Source organism: Zootermopsis nevadensis, unplaced genomic scaffold, assembly GCF_977971745.1.
Source record: "Zootermopsis nevadensis isolate Lab colony 2312 unplaced genomic scaffold, Znev_1.0 Znev_ptg000020l, whole genome shotgun sequence".
NCBI lineage: Eukaryota > Metazoa > Arthropoda > Insecta > Blattodea > Termopsidae > Zootermopsis > Zootermopsis nevadensis.
Genome location: NW_028259152.1, coordinates 11,481,401 through 11,494,846, shown reverse-complemented (window position 1 = coordinate 11,494,846; position 13,446 = coordinate 11,481,401). Strand labels below are relative to the sequence as shown.

The window sequence follows — 13,446 nt, the reverse complement described above, 5'->3', positions numbered from 1 at the left end:
ATTATTTTCTAGTGAACTTGGCTTTTTTCCCTTCCAGTAATTAAGTCAAGTAAAAACGGCTGGCTTACACGCAGCAAAACCGGAATGTATAAACAAATTCATTAGTGGCTTCACTCTACTCGGAGACCTGCTAACATGACGATTTTCTTCGTGGTTTTCCCAGTCTATACAAGCAAAGCCCGGAATAGTAAAATAAATTTGGCAACGGAAGATTCCTGCCAAATTCCTTAACAATTAATTATTTACTATTCTTCCTCTCCTTCGATCCTATTTATTCTGAGTTATGGATGGTGTTGTTAAATGAATAATCACTTATTAGTCAGAATATTCAGTAGTTCGCCTCCAATGAGAAGGCTTCGTTAGAAATATTAATCGGCTGTGAATTAGACTTGACAGAGTTCACTGGCCACCTCTTATAAACACAGATTGAATCTTCCTATTTCAAAGCATGCAGGATGCTCTCGACCACCTCAGCGACTAGCACTTTCTCACATGTGACTTTATCCCCAGCATTAATTACTTTATTTTAAAAGAAATGTGCGTACACTTTGTTTAATAAGTTATTGTTAATTATAATAGCGAAATGTCCTCTCATTTATCATCAGAAGGCTACTATTCAGATTATTATGTTAAAGTTATTATATACGCACAAAATAATGCTTAAAATCCTTGTTTCACTATGTAATTAAAAGGGTAATGTGTTCTTTTACTCTGTAGGTATCTTAACTAAATTCAATCTCCTAGTTTTGTGTATTTTGAGGTAATATTTTGTACTTATTCATTATAATACCTAAAAGTACTTTACAAAATACCGTGAATAAATAAATACATCTGTTAGCTGAAGCAATCGTCTGTATCTTCATGGCATTTGAAAAGGTTGGTACTTACCCAGGGACATGGCACAATTATCCGGCAACTCAGCCAAATGTAATTTTGTAATTTTTATCAAATATCACACGTAGATAACAAATCAATACAAAATTCTCAGTGTGTTGCATTCATAATGAAGTTTTTGTAAACGATGTTCATGGAGCAAGAACATTTAATCTTCCCCTAATACCATGAAGACGGTTAAGTAACTCGAAACATGTAGCCACAAGTGGACTTGATACAAGACGCAAAGGGAAACTGCTGTGTGTTGATGGATAGTAATATTTTGGATAAAAGTGAACGTCTCTAAAATAATTAATTTCAATAAAACTTCTTGAGCAGAAAATAAACGAGGTGAAATAATTTTTCTCTTTATTTTTGTTTGTGGCTGCTACATCAAGTCCCACTTGCCTTCATTATTTTCTTAAGGTACTTAATTACAATTAATGTGTTCATCGTAGTTGTAATCAACTGGAAACTACTGATTTTCCAAATCCAACATTTTTTTTACGTTTCTCCTCCATTAATTTGTCTCTGTGTTTGTAGGCGTAATCGCTTGCATTCGGCAGGTTCTCTACGACACAAGTCGACATGCAGATTCTACGAAAATTCACCTCTGCTACCTGGTGCCTGCAATTTGAAATATTAAAAGTGAAGGCAAACCATTTTTCATCATCCATCAGTATTATCTACACTAAAGACAATTTTTATCATATTTCACAGACACAGTTACAGAAAATACATGAGATGACATAACTCATGAAGGAATGCGTCTTATACCATAATTAATTTACTTAATAAAAATTAACAGAAACGTAATTTGAATGCCAGTGCATTTATGTAAAGAAATTAACCATTTTTCTTATTTTTTTTCTTTTGGCCTTCTAAAATATAAGAGATTCGGTGTTGAATATGGCTACTTTCAAATATAAATACATATTAAAAGGACATATTGTCCTATATCTTTATTACCATAGGAAGTAAGCTGCAATTGTAATTAATCTGTAATCGGTACTCTCTCAATGCTATTTCAACAGAGGCTACAAACAAGTTATCTCTACTAAGGGAAAGCAGGATGTTTCCACTTGATTTCCAAATAATCCCTCTTGGTCGACCAGTGATGGGACACATAGAAAACAAGCTAATGCTCCTATACACAGTGGCAGAGTACCAAGATGAAACAAGCTTTACGAAACTATTATTTTGTAATAATATTTAGAAACTACTCGCAGTCGGCGTCACCAAACTTGTATAGGCCTAAAACCAAGACCGACCACCCTTATTTACTCTCTGAACTTGAGTCTAGCTCGTCTCCACGATGGAAAGAACTCGACTCTTGTTAGAAGTCGGCACTGCTCATGCTTAGACAGATCAACACCTCCCGACTCCTGGGTTTATCAACCAGTTTGTACTACATTTATTTGTTATAAATTCACAAGTTAACTTCCAGCAAGCAGTACTTCAATCACACTGAACTGCCTCCCAAGGGATCCGCTCGCCCTGCCGGTCTATCCCAGCTCGGGATACAACATCGGTGCAGATTAAGTATTAAAAAATTATCTTAGAGAGTCGTAAAATGTTGACCTAAAAATATCCACGCCTAATGGGCTTTCTCTGTCTTTGGGTAGAATGGAAAACTACTTGAACATAAGGGCTCAGGATTCCACCGAAATGTCGGTGCGTGTATTTTGTTTCCAGAAAACAATAACAACAATTCCCCCAATGGGACTTCAATGCCCGATAACGACTCAGCTTGACAGCAACATCGCCCCCCTCCCCTGCCCCACCACTCGCCACTATTCGCGCGTTGTATTCAAGACCCTGAGTGAGCAGTAAGAACCTCTGAAACGTCGGTCAGTTTCTACGATACTACACGGTGCAGCATCCGCAAGACCGGAACTGATTAATTTCCTATTGCTTTTCAAAAGTAACAGTTTGTGATTATACAGTCCCGAACAATCAAACAAACAAACAAACCATCCATATTCCTTGTCATTGGAACATTCGACACCGAAGATGGCGTACGTGTCATTATGTTCACCGATGACGAAGATCATATCGTCGATCACTTCTGCGTGGGCGTCTCGATCAAAGACGCACATGTCGTGGATCTCAGCCCACGTGTCTTCTTCAGGGTCATACTTTTCGATACTGAGCTCGGTTCCTCCTGCGCACACACACATATTCCGTAATAGGCCACAGTATATAAAAAAGCTACCAAAATAAACTTATTCTAACCACATTCAGCGGGGCCCTTCTTGATAATTAATACTCTGTCACCTGACCACGAAATGTTTGGCTTTTATAGAACCACAAGATTCATTACCTTATTCACAAAAGTCGGTACTTGAACCCTTTCCACATACTCTAGTTACTTAAAAACATTTTAATATTATCCTTCCTTTTACATCTATGTATCACAAGTGGTATCTTCTCTTCAACATTACCGATTATGACGTTTTACATGTTTGTATTTCTCGTAACTCCGTCCGTCTTACCCAACGGACTTTACACTCTTAAATTTTTTAATTCCGTAAAGGGAAGTAATGAATGAAATACAGAAAATAAAATTCATTCCCTTTTGCAGTGTTAATATTAGTACCAGGAAAGAAATTAAGGACGAAATAGCTACAATATTATTTTCGTGCTTGTAGCATCAGGAAATTGCGCCTGACATCTGTTTTCTGCTTAATGAAACTGCGTGCGAAAATAGCGTTCAAGAATAAACGCAAGCTGCACTGTTGTAAACGGCATTACACAAACAATTGACGAAAAGCAAAGACCGCGAAGGGAGTGCTTTAAACCACCGGCTTTTTGGGGAAAACAGCACGACAAACTGAAATTTCCTTCCTACAAGAACAAAATATTTACCTTTAATACTGTGACTATGTGACAAATTGGGCATACGTTACTTGGGATACCACAGGAGATTATCTGTTGTCAATTAGTTAGTTAGTTAGTTAGTTAAGTGTTCTTTGTGGAGAATGTAATCGAAACCACGAATCGGGGTTAAAATTACTGTCAAACTAACTCTGTAATGACAGGAGAAAAATGATGTTCATAAAATCTCAGTCACTCATTTGACAATAGAAAATGCTATAAGAAGGATAGAGGAGCATCACTCATAATGCCCAGAATTCTCACCTAGGGCGAACAGACAGCCGTGGAAGGCGACGCAAGAGAAACTGGCACGTTTAGATAGCATTCGTGCAACGAACGTCCACTGGTCGGTGTCCGGGTCAAAAACTTCCACCGAGTTTAGATTACCGTTTTCATCATGTCCACCAGTGACGTATATTTTGTCTGTAAAAACAAATTAGGTATATCACACGAACTGTACACATATTTGGTGTAGGCAGAGGCTTTAAACTGGTCCCTGCAGAGCACAGACATGGGACAATTCGTACTTAAATATTGTATTTAATGTCCCCCTTCGTGTCATAGCAACTGCACGGACACGGCTGTCTCTGTTCATCTGTTTCTTTGTTTCGAATACAGACAATCAGCGTGTCAGAGGAAAAGTTAAATGGATGAAAATAAACTGATAAAAGTTAATATATACAGCATGAAGTGCTTAAATTAATGCACAAAGGAAATGATTGTACGTTGCATCTTCTGTAAAACGAATCTGATTAAATTTGGTACCAGAGATGTACGGTACAAGCTACCAAGCGGTGATCTACATTTTTAATACAATGTGCTATTTACGTGAGATTATTAAGTGTTTCAAAAACATTATACATCTGTAAGATTTGAGGTTTTCACAGCGGTGAGTATGACGATATCTGTCTTCTGGGTTGTTGCGCAACAACCCAGAAGACAGAAATTATTATACATCTGTATTATATGAGATTCAGTTTGATAGTTTGATGGTTGTTTGCATTCACTGCTAGTGTAAACTACGAAGGCAGAAGACGATGTACAGGAACAGCTTACAAGAGCAGAGGAAACAATCACGCCCTCAAAACTTCAAGCCGTTGCAGTCTGTGAAATAACGTAGTACGTAGCACGGATAAAAGAAAGGGATAATGAAAGAATACGGGCGAATGGAGTGAGGGAAACTAAGTTCAAGAGCGAAGAGAAATGCCTTGATGATGAAGGCATAATGTTCCTCTGAAACGTCGGTGGATGACAAACGACGGACATCTTCGTACTCGCCACCGTGAGAACCTCAAATCCTGCGATTCCTTCAACTGTTCTTGCGTTGTTATACGCGGACGCACGGACAGACAGACGCCTTGCCTTTCTGCACTAATTCACACATTTCAGTTTCACAGAATTTACGTACCATTGAGCATAGCCGCACTTGCATCAGCTCGCCCTTTGTTCATTGGAGCGATCGAAGACCACTGGTTCTTCTTGCGGTCATATCTTTCCGCCGTTTTGAAAATTACAAGTCCATGGTAACCGCCCATGGCGTACACTACTTCTCGCAGAACAGCCACACTTAATTTGTATCTGAAACGAAAAGAAAAAGTACACGCTCTGCTATAATAATTTATTGCTGATGCAGATGCATTTCCTCTCGCAGATCGCAATTGTAAAATGTTACAGTTCCTGCCCACATTTATATCTTGACTAAGAGATCGACTATCAGCTTTTTAAGAAGGACTCTGAACCAAGGAGTTCCTTCGTTATTATACCGATCTGCATCTTACCTTCGGATATTCATAGGCGCCACCTCGCGACATTTCTTCGTAACAGTGTTGAAGCAGCGACATGAGCGTAAGTATTCCTCGCCGTCGTAACCACCGATGACGTAAATGTCGAAACCTACTACTGCCGTGCCATGGCCGGATCGCGGACCGATCGAGTCGACCCCCTCCACCTGCAGGAACGACAGGTTATGGCTTTATGTTCCTTTGGGTCATTTGATCTCCAAGCAAACAACAACCGGAGCAGAGGTACAGCCCCCAACAGTGGACCGAAATTGCTACACTGTGGTGGGTGTCCGGACCTACCGCACTCGACAAAGACCGTGAGAAATTAACTTGGGGCAACGGTGAAATTATGAGAGACGGAGAAAACATGAAGACCCGAAGAGAATCTTCAGCATTACCAGTGCTCTCGTCAAGCACGACAGACAAATGTAGAATTTCTTATCAATAGCTGACATTTCAGGTTTGTACGATGGTGAAGACTGATATTGGTGTTTTGGGTTTTATCGACGCAAAACTGGAGGAAGTACGTCCCACCACCCCATCCCAAAACGTGTGTCAGCCTTCTAATTCACGCGGCGTTACCACCCAGATATCCAACATCGACACTGATCAGTACTTCATTTATTACGTTGAAATCCACTGATGATCTACGATGATTTCCTTTTATGTCTCAAATCAGCAGACAGGTTGCCATGACAGTTGACGCTTATTGTAATTGGCATTTAAAGCAAATTTAATGAATTTCGTGGATTCCAATTAGAACTTACGTCTTACAGGAGACTCAGCATTTGTGTGATTTATGTATTTATACTTCTTGATTCATGTCTTTGAAGCTACTCTTAAAAAGGGTTCACTGCATTGCAAATAAAGAACACAAAATAAAGAGGTCCTTTTGATTAAGCTTAAACAAACAATTACTTAGTAAAATTAAGCAAAACAAGAGGAGAATTATTAATAGTATTTTCGGAGGAGTCATTTAACAAGGCATGTTAAGAGTAGAATTGTGTGCAACTCACCAGGCTCCATCGGTCTGCTCGTGTGTCGTACGCTTCTATCACATCTGTCCTGTATCTCTTACGTTTCCCACCAATAGCAAATAGAATGTCCTGTGGGATTCGCGGGTAGGCATACCTTGGTGTCACGAATTCCTTGTCTTCCTTCGTCATCATTTCTGAGTCGTGTAGAAATGCGAGCGTCTCCGAGATCACGGGCCCGCACGTCTCACATTCCGTCACGTACGGGTGATTTGATACCTGTTGAACAGTTCAATGTGGACCTTATAAACTTTTAGGAAGGGATGGGAAAGTTAAATCGACCTGAGAGAAATGTATTGAAATGTGTTTCAACCGAATGTTAAATACTTCAGTAAGAGTTGCATTTTGAGTTACATTCAAAAACGTAAACTATCCCGTGCAAGATGCACGCTGTGTTCACAACATTCTTTTTGATTCGATAACTTTAATTAATCGTCAAAATTACGTAGCAACGAAAGAAAAATTATGACAATTAGTTGCTTCGAGTGTCAAGGGAGGCATCCTTTCTGCATGTTGCTGGTTGGGTTGAAGGTGTGTGATAATGGGCTCGATGTCTATTAAGATACATTGCATGTTTCGACCTTAATTGGTCGTCATCAGGTGGTTCGATACTAGTAGGTATGAGTGCTGAATGGTAAAGACATTTGAAGCAGATAAGATTTTCATGGATCCATGTGATTGTTTCACGCGTATTCATAAGAGGTGATTGGCTGAAAGCACAGGACATTTGACATAGTTTGGAAACATTTTTTCTCTCAGGTTAAAGCGCACGCTGAAGTGGAAGAAAGAATATCGTGAGTTGTATGGCTGCTTCGTGAGATGGCGGTTAAATTATTACAATTTTCAAGATGTCTATGAGTTTCAAGCCCCTCGGGTAATTTACTGTTGACTGTAGTACGAAGCTTCGTTGCTGCACTTTTCGGATATCTGTTTTCCCTACGTGGTCAATCAGCTGGGACTTATCACGCTGAAGTGATCTTGGGTTGACTCTATATATCGTCGGAGATGCGTGAAATTATTATAGCAGCTAAGATACGCTTGTTATGGCAGTGGATCTTTGGTTAAGTAGAACGCTGCGCCAGAAGACGTGAATACTCTGTTGGAGGATTTTCCTATTCAAGCTGAGTGGGCGTTTGAATGTAGTTAACGGTGGAATGCTGTAGTTGAACTGAAACATGTAATGGATCTTAATAAACGCTGAGACTGTAGCGCAGACGGACTGCCAAATTATCGGCCGCTTACAGACGGTGAATAAAAGACGATTATTAACTCCGACCACATATCTACAAAAAAGGACGAATCAAATATTTGTTTTGAACTCGCACGCGCACATATGCGAGTGTGTTAACTAGCGCTATTCTACAGGAAGTTGTGGTAACCATGGTAACCAACGTAATCTGGGTATTTTTTACGCAGCAAATTTTGCGCGGAATAAGGCATTAAAATCATTGAGTAATTTTTACGTTGTTAGTGTAAGATTTTAACCATAATTGGAATGTGTCAACAGATTCGGTTAAAGCTCATCAGTATCAAATTTAATGAAAATCCGTTTAGACATTCTCGAGCTGGAACTGCGGACAGACGGACGACCATACAAGTGACCAAGAAAAAGGCTCACGATTTCCATAAATTAGTTACTAACACGTACGAAAATGGAATTTAAAATGCGGCTTCACTTCCCATAAACATCCACGATTTCAGGGGCATACTGACCGTCTCCTTGAAAAACTTTACGTCAAGTAGTCCCAGTCTGACGCCCTTCAAAAGGTCCACGATATGGCCTTTCCTGTTGTCCGGGTCGTGGTTAATCCACCGGAGAACGCACTCCCACACAACTTTCTCGTCCTTCACGTTCAGTTCCTCGGACTCGATTATCGCTTGCTGCTCCTCTGCAGAGAGATCCAGCAGTTCTTCGCTCTGCTGAGACACTTCCACGAAGTGGCGCAGAACGAAGCGATGGGCGTGAGTCTCGAGGTCGGCGAAGAGGTGAAACCTGCGACAGCGAGGGTAAGGGCCGACTCAGAATCGATCTCCTTCGAACTCTGACACAATGAAACACTGCAGCAAAAACTGAATTCTCAAGCATTTGCACACCACAGTATTTCGCCTCCAGCTTTTACCTTAGCCCTTTGAAGCCCGAGTGAGTGAGACTGAGAAGAAACAAGTGGAGAGGCAACAGCGAGAGACGCTCCGTTTAACCGGGGCAAAATAGTAAGTTTTCGGCTCTGAAGGTTCCCAGGCAATGCCCGCACGTTCTCGTGATAAAGTTATAGGTTGAAAGAAGGGCACGGCGTACGCAAGTGAAAATGGCAGTGAGACGAGAAGTGTAGAATTTTGAATTATGGCATCAACCTTGGCGAAATGACATTGTATTAACTGTGTGTGTTAATCCAGTGAAACCTCGTTTAACCGACCTATATGGGGGGGAGATCACGGGTCGGATAAGCCGATAGGTCGGATGCGCTAGGGGAAGGGGAACGTGGCCATGAATTTGAAAAAAATAAGTAGAGACTCAATACAGACTTTCCTTGGCTGCAGATGATGCGGGCGTTTCGCAAGCACAAGTTGACATCAAAAGAGTCAATCTTGAGCGCTGTTCGAGGGAGTACCTGTATTAAAATAGTTAATTTATTAGGCATTCTGAGTCTCTGTCCATCGCTTTCTGCCGATGTCAGTTGATATGCTTGCTTTGTTGTTCTCAACAAGAAGGAGTAGGGGTTTTCCTTCTAAGGCAACCAGCAGGTTGCTTTTGGTCTTTGCCCGAAAATAACCAATTCTCTAAATGACCTGAAGTGTTCATAATAATCAGCAAAATCTGGGTGTGAGGTTAGATCAAGTAACTGTACCACGTGGACATCGATTTACACAATGTCGCTGGCAGAAATCGATCACAAACGATCTGGTTGAAATTCGGTTGCTTAATGCGTGAATCAGATAATCGAGGGTCGGTTCACAGAGGTTTTACTGTGTGCAGAAAGATGTGGGGCTGAATGTTGCCATTGATATTGGGAGGATTATGTAAGAAACAAGGATTGCCGAAGAGAAAGAAAGAAAGAAAGAAAGAAAGAAAGAAAGAAGGAAAGAAAGAAAGAAAGAAGGAAAGTAATTCGAGAGGAAGACAGAAATAATTGTGACCCTGCATTGGTCGTGATTCACGTTCTACATGGTGAAATTAGTCATCTGCTGGTCATGATGACGATCAAAACGTATGCAGTTATATCAGAACATTTAAATTACAGGCACGTTAATAACAACCTGTCAATAGCCCTGTCCAACAACGCATTATAATTCGCCCAGTCCTCAGTCAGAGGCTTTAATCTCAGACCCGGCACTCGGCTGCTCTCTGAGTAAAGCTGATTTGCTCCAGCGACGAAGGCTGACGTCGCAGCAAATGCCAAATTAAAATCAATTACCTTGCGAAATGCATGATGCCGATACAGTTGTTGACGTCCATCGCGTCCTGGAGGAAGTCGCAGCAGAGTTCTTTAACGCCTGGTATACAGAAGTATTCAGCCGTCACGAGCAGCTGACACGCGTTGTCGGAGTGGATGTCCACCTCGCGAAAATAAACATAATCTAGTATCGGCGTCATGACGTCCGAGCTAATTCCGTGGAGGAGAATATCAGTCTCCTCACTGGTGTGCAGTGTTGTTGAGAAGAGTTTCCTGAAACGTCACGAAGTAGTTGTTAATTTGTACTGATTTCGAGAAACGGCGAGCAGAAAATTACAAGTCATGCGCATAAAGTTTAAGTTTTTATAACTCACGTAGCAAAAAATAAAAGTATCCTTTTGTCAACGTGGTGGATGAAATTTTGTTATCTGAATACTTCAAAAACTCCCAGAATATGTACTAATGTGACCAGATAAACTCCGAGGGTGTGAACAGCGTGCGTAGGCTTAACAGAATATAACTTACAAATCGGATGCTGACAGAAAAGCGTTTATGTCAGTACCAGAAAGGAACCTGTCAAGAATGCAGGGTAAACTACCAAGCAGCGATCATTTGTACTATAGAATGATTACCTTTGACTCCTTCAAGAGACACCTCAGGTTATAACACCTATTACAGAAATTTTAAAGCCAATCAGCAAATTAACACAAACATTTGAACATACATCAAGGGCTGTACATTCCACTGATTGATCAGTTCTTAATATGAAATCTATTTTTCACGACAATAAACAACTTAAAAGGAAAGCTGATTTTTCTATACCGCCTTTAAAAAGTGATCACTAACCAGCAAACAATTTCCTATTACAAATTAAGGGCTTTGCAGTGCAAGACAAACAGAAACATTTGATTTTCGGAAAACTGAAAGAGGGGCACAGCTTTAACATGGCATGAGAAACGTCTGTTGGAAAACAGAAACAATGGTTCACGGTTATAATTAATTTCTCATTTCAAGAACGCACCGCATCTTTATTTAATACACAAGCAAATTAACGTATGCACAAATTCTCGAACGATTCTCTCCTACCAATGAAACTTATTTCCCGAAGGTCTTTGTTACAGTTCATTATATTTCAGACAGAGCAGCACACAGCAGCTTTCAATGTTACGGACAATGGCGTGACAAAGGTGCATTACCAAATTGCTTCTGGACTTTGTCGGTCGTCTTTATGTATTAAAACCAAGACGTTTTGGAAATGGATTCTAATTCTCCCTCCAGATCGATTGACTGTCACCTTGGTACAACCGCACTTAAAAATTAGTACAAAAAACTACGTCCGTCTTCTAGGATGTTGCGTCGTATTGTCTCGTAGAAATTATCGGACGTTTCAGAGGTACTCACTGCCTCCATCATCAAGGAAAGAAGGCAGTAAGTACGTCTGAAATGCCACTGAGATTCTACGGCCAAACGTACAAAGACATTCGTCCTCTTCCTCACCGCCGTGAGATTTCATGACAATGAACAAATAACAAAAGACAAATAGCCATATCACAATACAGGTTTCTGCAACAAAGAAGTTATAAGATTTCACATACTAATTGACGTCTATCGTGTCCTTATTTCACTTGTTAGTCAACCACAATTGAAACAAACCTGAAATATGTGCTGCGCATCGAAAGAATCACTCTGTGGACTCGAAAGACGCCGCCGTCCTCCAACCTCAACACCGCGTCACAGAAGAGGTTTTTATCTCTCAAATCGTTCAGAGGGTCCAATGTTTCGGTGCACTTGCACCTGCCGCCTTCTTGAAAACACCTGTGATGTTGGTTTGACTCCATCTCCTGAAAAAACAGTCCATCGCTGTTACAGGTTTTTCTTCATACTGACGCGTGCATATCAACTGAGAGTGTCTGAGAGGGAACACGGTACTGAGAAGAACATCTGGTCCTGAGAGAGAATTACTGACAAGGGAATGGCGAAAACGGCATAAAATGGAACTTTATAGGTCGCTTCACTAATGAATAAATTGTAGGTTTTCAGATCAAGGGTGATGAGATGGGCGGGGCATGTAGTACACACGGCATAGTCAAGAAATACGACATTTTAATCGGAAGACCTGAAACAAAAAGGTCACTTGAGAGTACAATGCGTTGCTGGGATAATATTAAAATGGATCTTAGAGAGGTGGGGAATGAAGGTGTGAACTGACTTCACCTGCTTGAGGATATGGTTTAGAGGCGGGGTCTTGTAAACACGAACATGAAACTTCATGTTTCATAAATGCGAGACATGTGATAAGCTCGGCTACTGTTAGACTCCATGGAGTCAGTTTGTTTCTTTGTTACAGAAATGCCTGTTGAGAGTCAATAGAAAATGACAAAGCTGTAAATGTGAATGATGTAACTAACTACCTAGACGGCTTACGGAACCCGAAATTTCATCACCGAATTAACAAAAGCCCTCCACCGGACCCTGCCCTGGGCCAACAAAATCCAGTCTCCTTCAACTCCTATCTCCCATAGATTCCGTCTGACATTATCCTTCCATCTACGTCTAGGTCTCCCCAGCGGTCTCTTCCCCTCAGGCCACCCCCACCCCCCAATTACTCGTAAATACCCCTCCCCTGCCCACCCCACCCTAAAAATATCGGGTGAGGAGTACAGGCCGTGAGGCTCAGCATGCACTTTTCTCTATTATCTACCCCACTCCCGCTTTGGGTGCAAATATCTTCCTCAAAACACTGTTCTCAAGGATCCTCAGTTTATGTTCCTCCCTCAAAGCGATAGACCACGTTTTGCACCCACAGAGCACAACTGGCAAAACTACGCTTTGGTTCATTTTAATCTTAATTTTCTTTTGATATGAGACGGGAGGACAAAAGACTTTGCACTCAGTGACAGCAAGCATTCCCCGGATTTAACCTGCTGTTGTAGGAAGATAATAAGAGGGAGATTCGACGATAATTAGGCTTGTGAAACCGAAATAAAAATTCTTTACAGTTCCCTAAAACGCATTAATAATATAGATGTATCAAGATTCAGGGGCTACGAAACACGTTTTATTCCTTTAAAATGTTAATTGCCTACTGAAATATTATTTTATTATAAATGATGCCGTGAACAAACAGAAGTCAAGTATTATTACTTGAAATTGTATTAAAGAGAAGACAAGCCTAATTCTCTTACACGAGTTCACAAATGCATATGAAAACATGTAAATGTGATGAACAGCAATAATAATAATAAATAGGAATCCCTTACCTCAAACTTTGTCCAAGAGGAAGAGTTCACGATGGCCACAGACAATGATCAATTGAATCAATAATAAAATGGAAAATGTGGAAGGCAGTATCACAAATTGCTTAGTAATTCTTATATACGATATATATGATATTATAAAACCTTTTTAACAACACAAATGTATTTCTTCTACGAAGCACTTCTTCTACAAACGACTAACAGCTCAGTTTCTTCCACAGTAACGAAAGCC

The 13,446-nt window shown here is 40.5% G+C and overlaps 1 protein-coding gene across 1 annotated transcript; it reads right to left on the bottom strand.

Annotated features, from left to right (window-relative positions):
• Positions 1–1,138: 1,138 nt before the first annotated feature.
• Positions 1,139–13,422, bottom strand: LOC110840136 (kelch-like protein 10). The gene is made up of 10 exons (XM_087351817.1): positions 13,218–13,422; positions 11,611–11,798; positions 9,979–10,230; positions 8,279–8,558; positions 6,548–6,784; positions 5,529–5,698; positions 5,159–5,328; positions 4,015–4,173; positions 2,848–3,037; positions 1,139–1,500 (listed from the first exon to the last, which is right to left on the bottom strand). The coding sequence occupies exons 2-10, from the start codon at positions 11,793–11,795 to the stop codon at positions 1,338–1,340; spliced, it is 1,806 nt and encodes a 601-aa protein (XP_087207943.1). The 5' UTR covers positions 11,796–11,798; positions 13,218–13,422; the 3' UTR covers positions 1,139–1,337.
• Positions 13,423–13,446: the final 24 nt, after the last annotated feature.

Bases quoted from the DNA above. Each gene is read 5' to 3' on its own strand.
- LOC110840136 (XM_087351817.1), bottom strand. From the start codon at position 11,795: ATGGAGTCAAACCAACATCACAGGTGTTTTCAAGAAGGCGGCAGGTGC. The intron at 6,785-8,278 runs GTCAGTATGCCC...ACTGTTCAACAG, and splicing joins TAAAGTTTTTCAAGGAGACG to GTATCAAATCACCCGTACGT. The intron at 1,501-2,847 runs GTTTGTTTGTTT...TTCAAATTGCAG, and splicing joins AATGACAAGGAATATGGATG to GCACCAGGTAGCAGAGGTGA.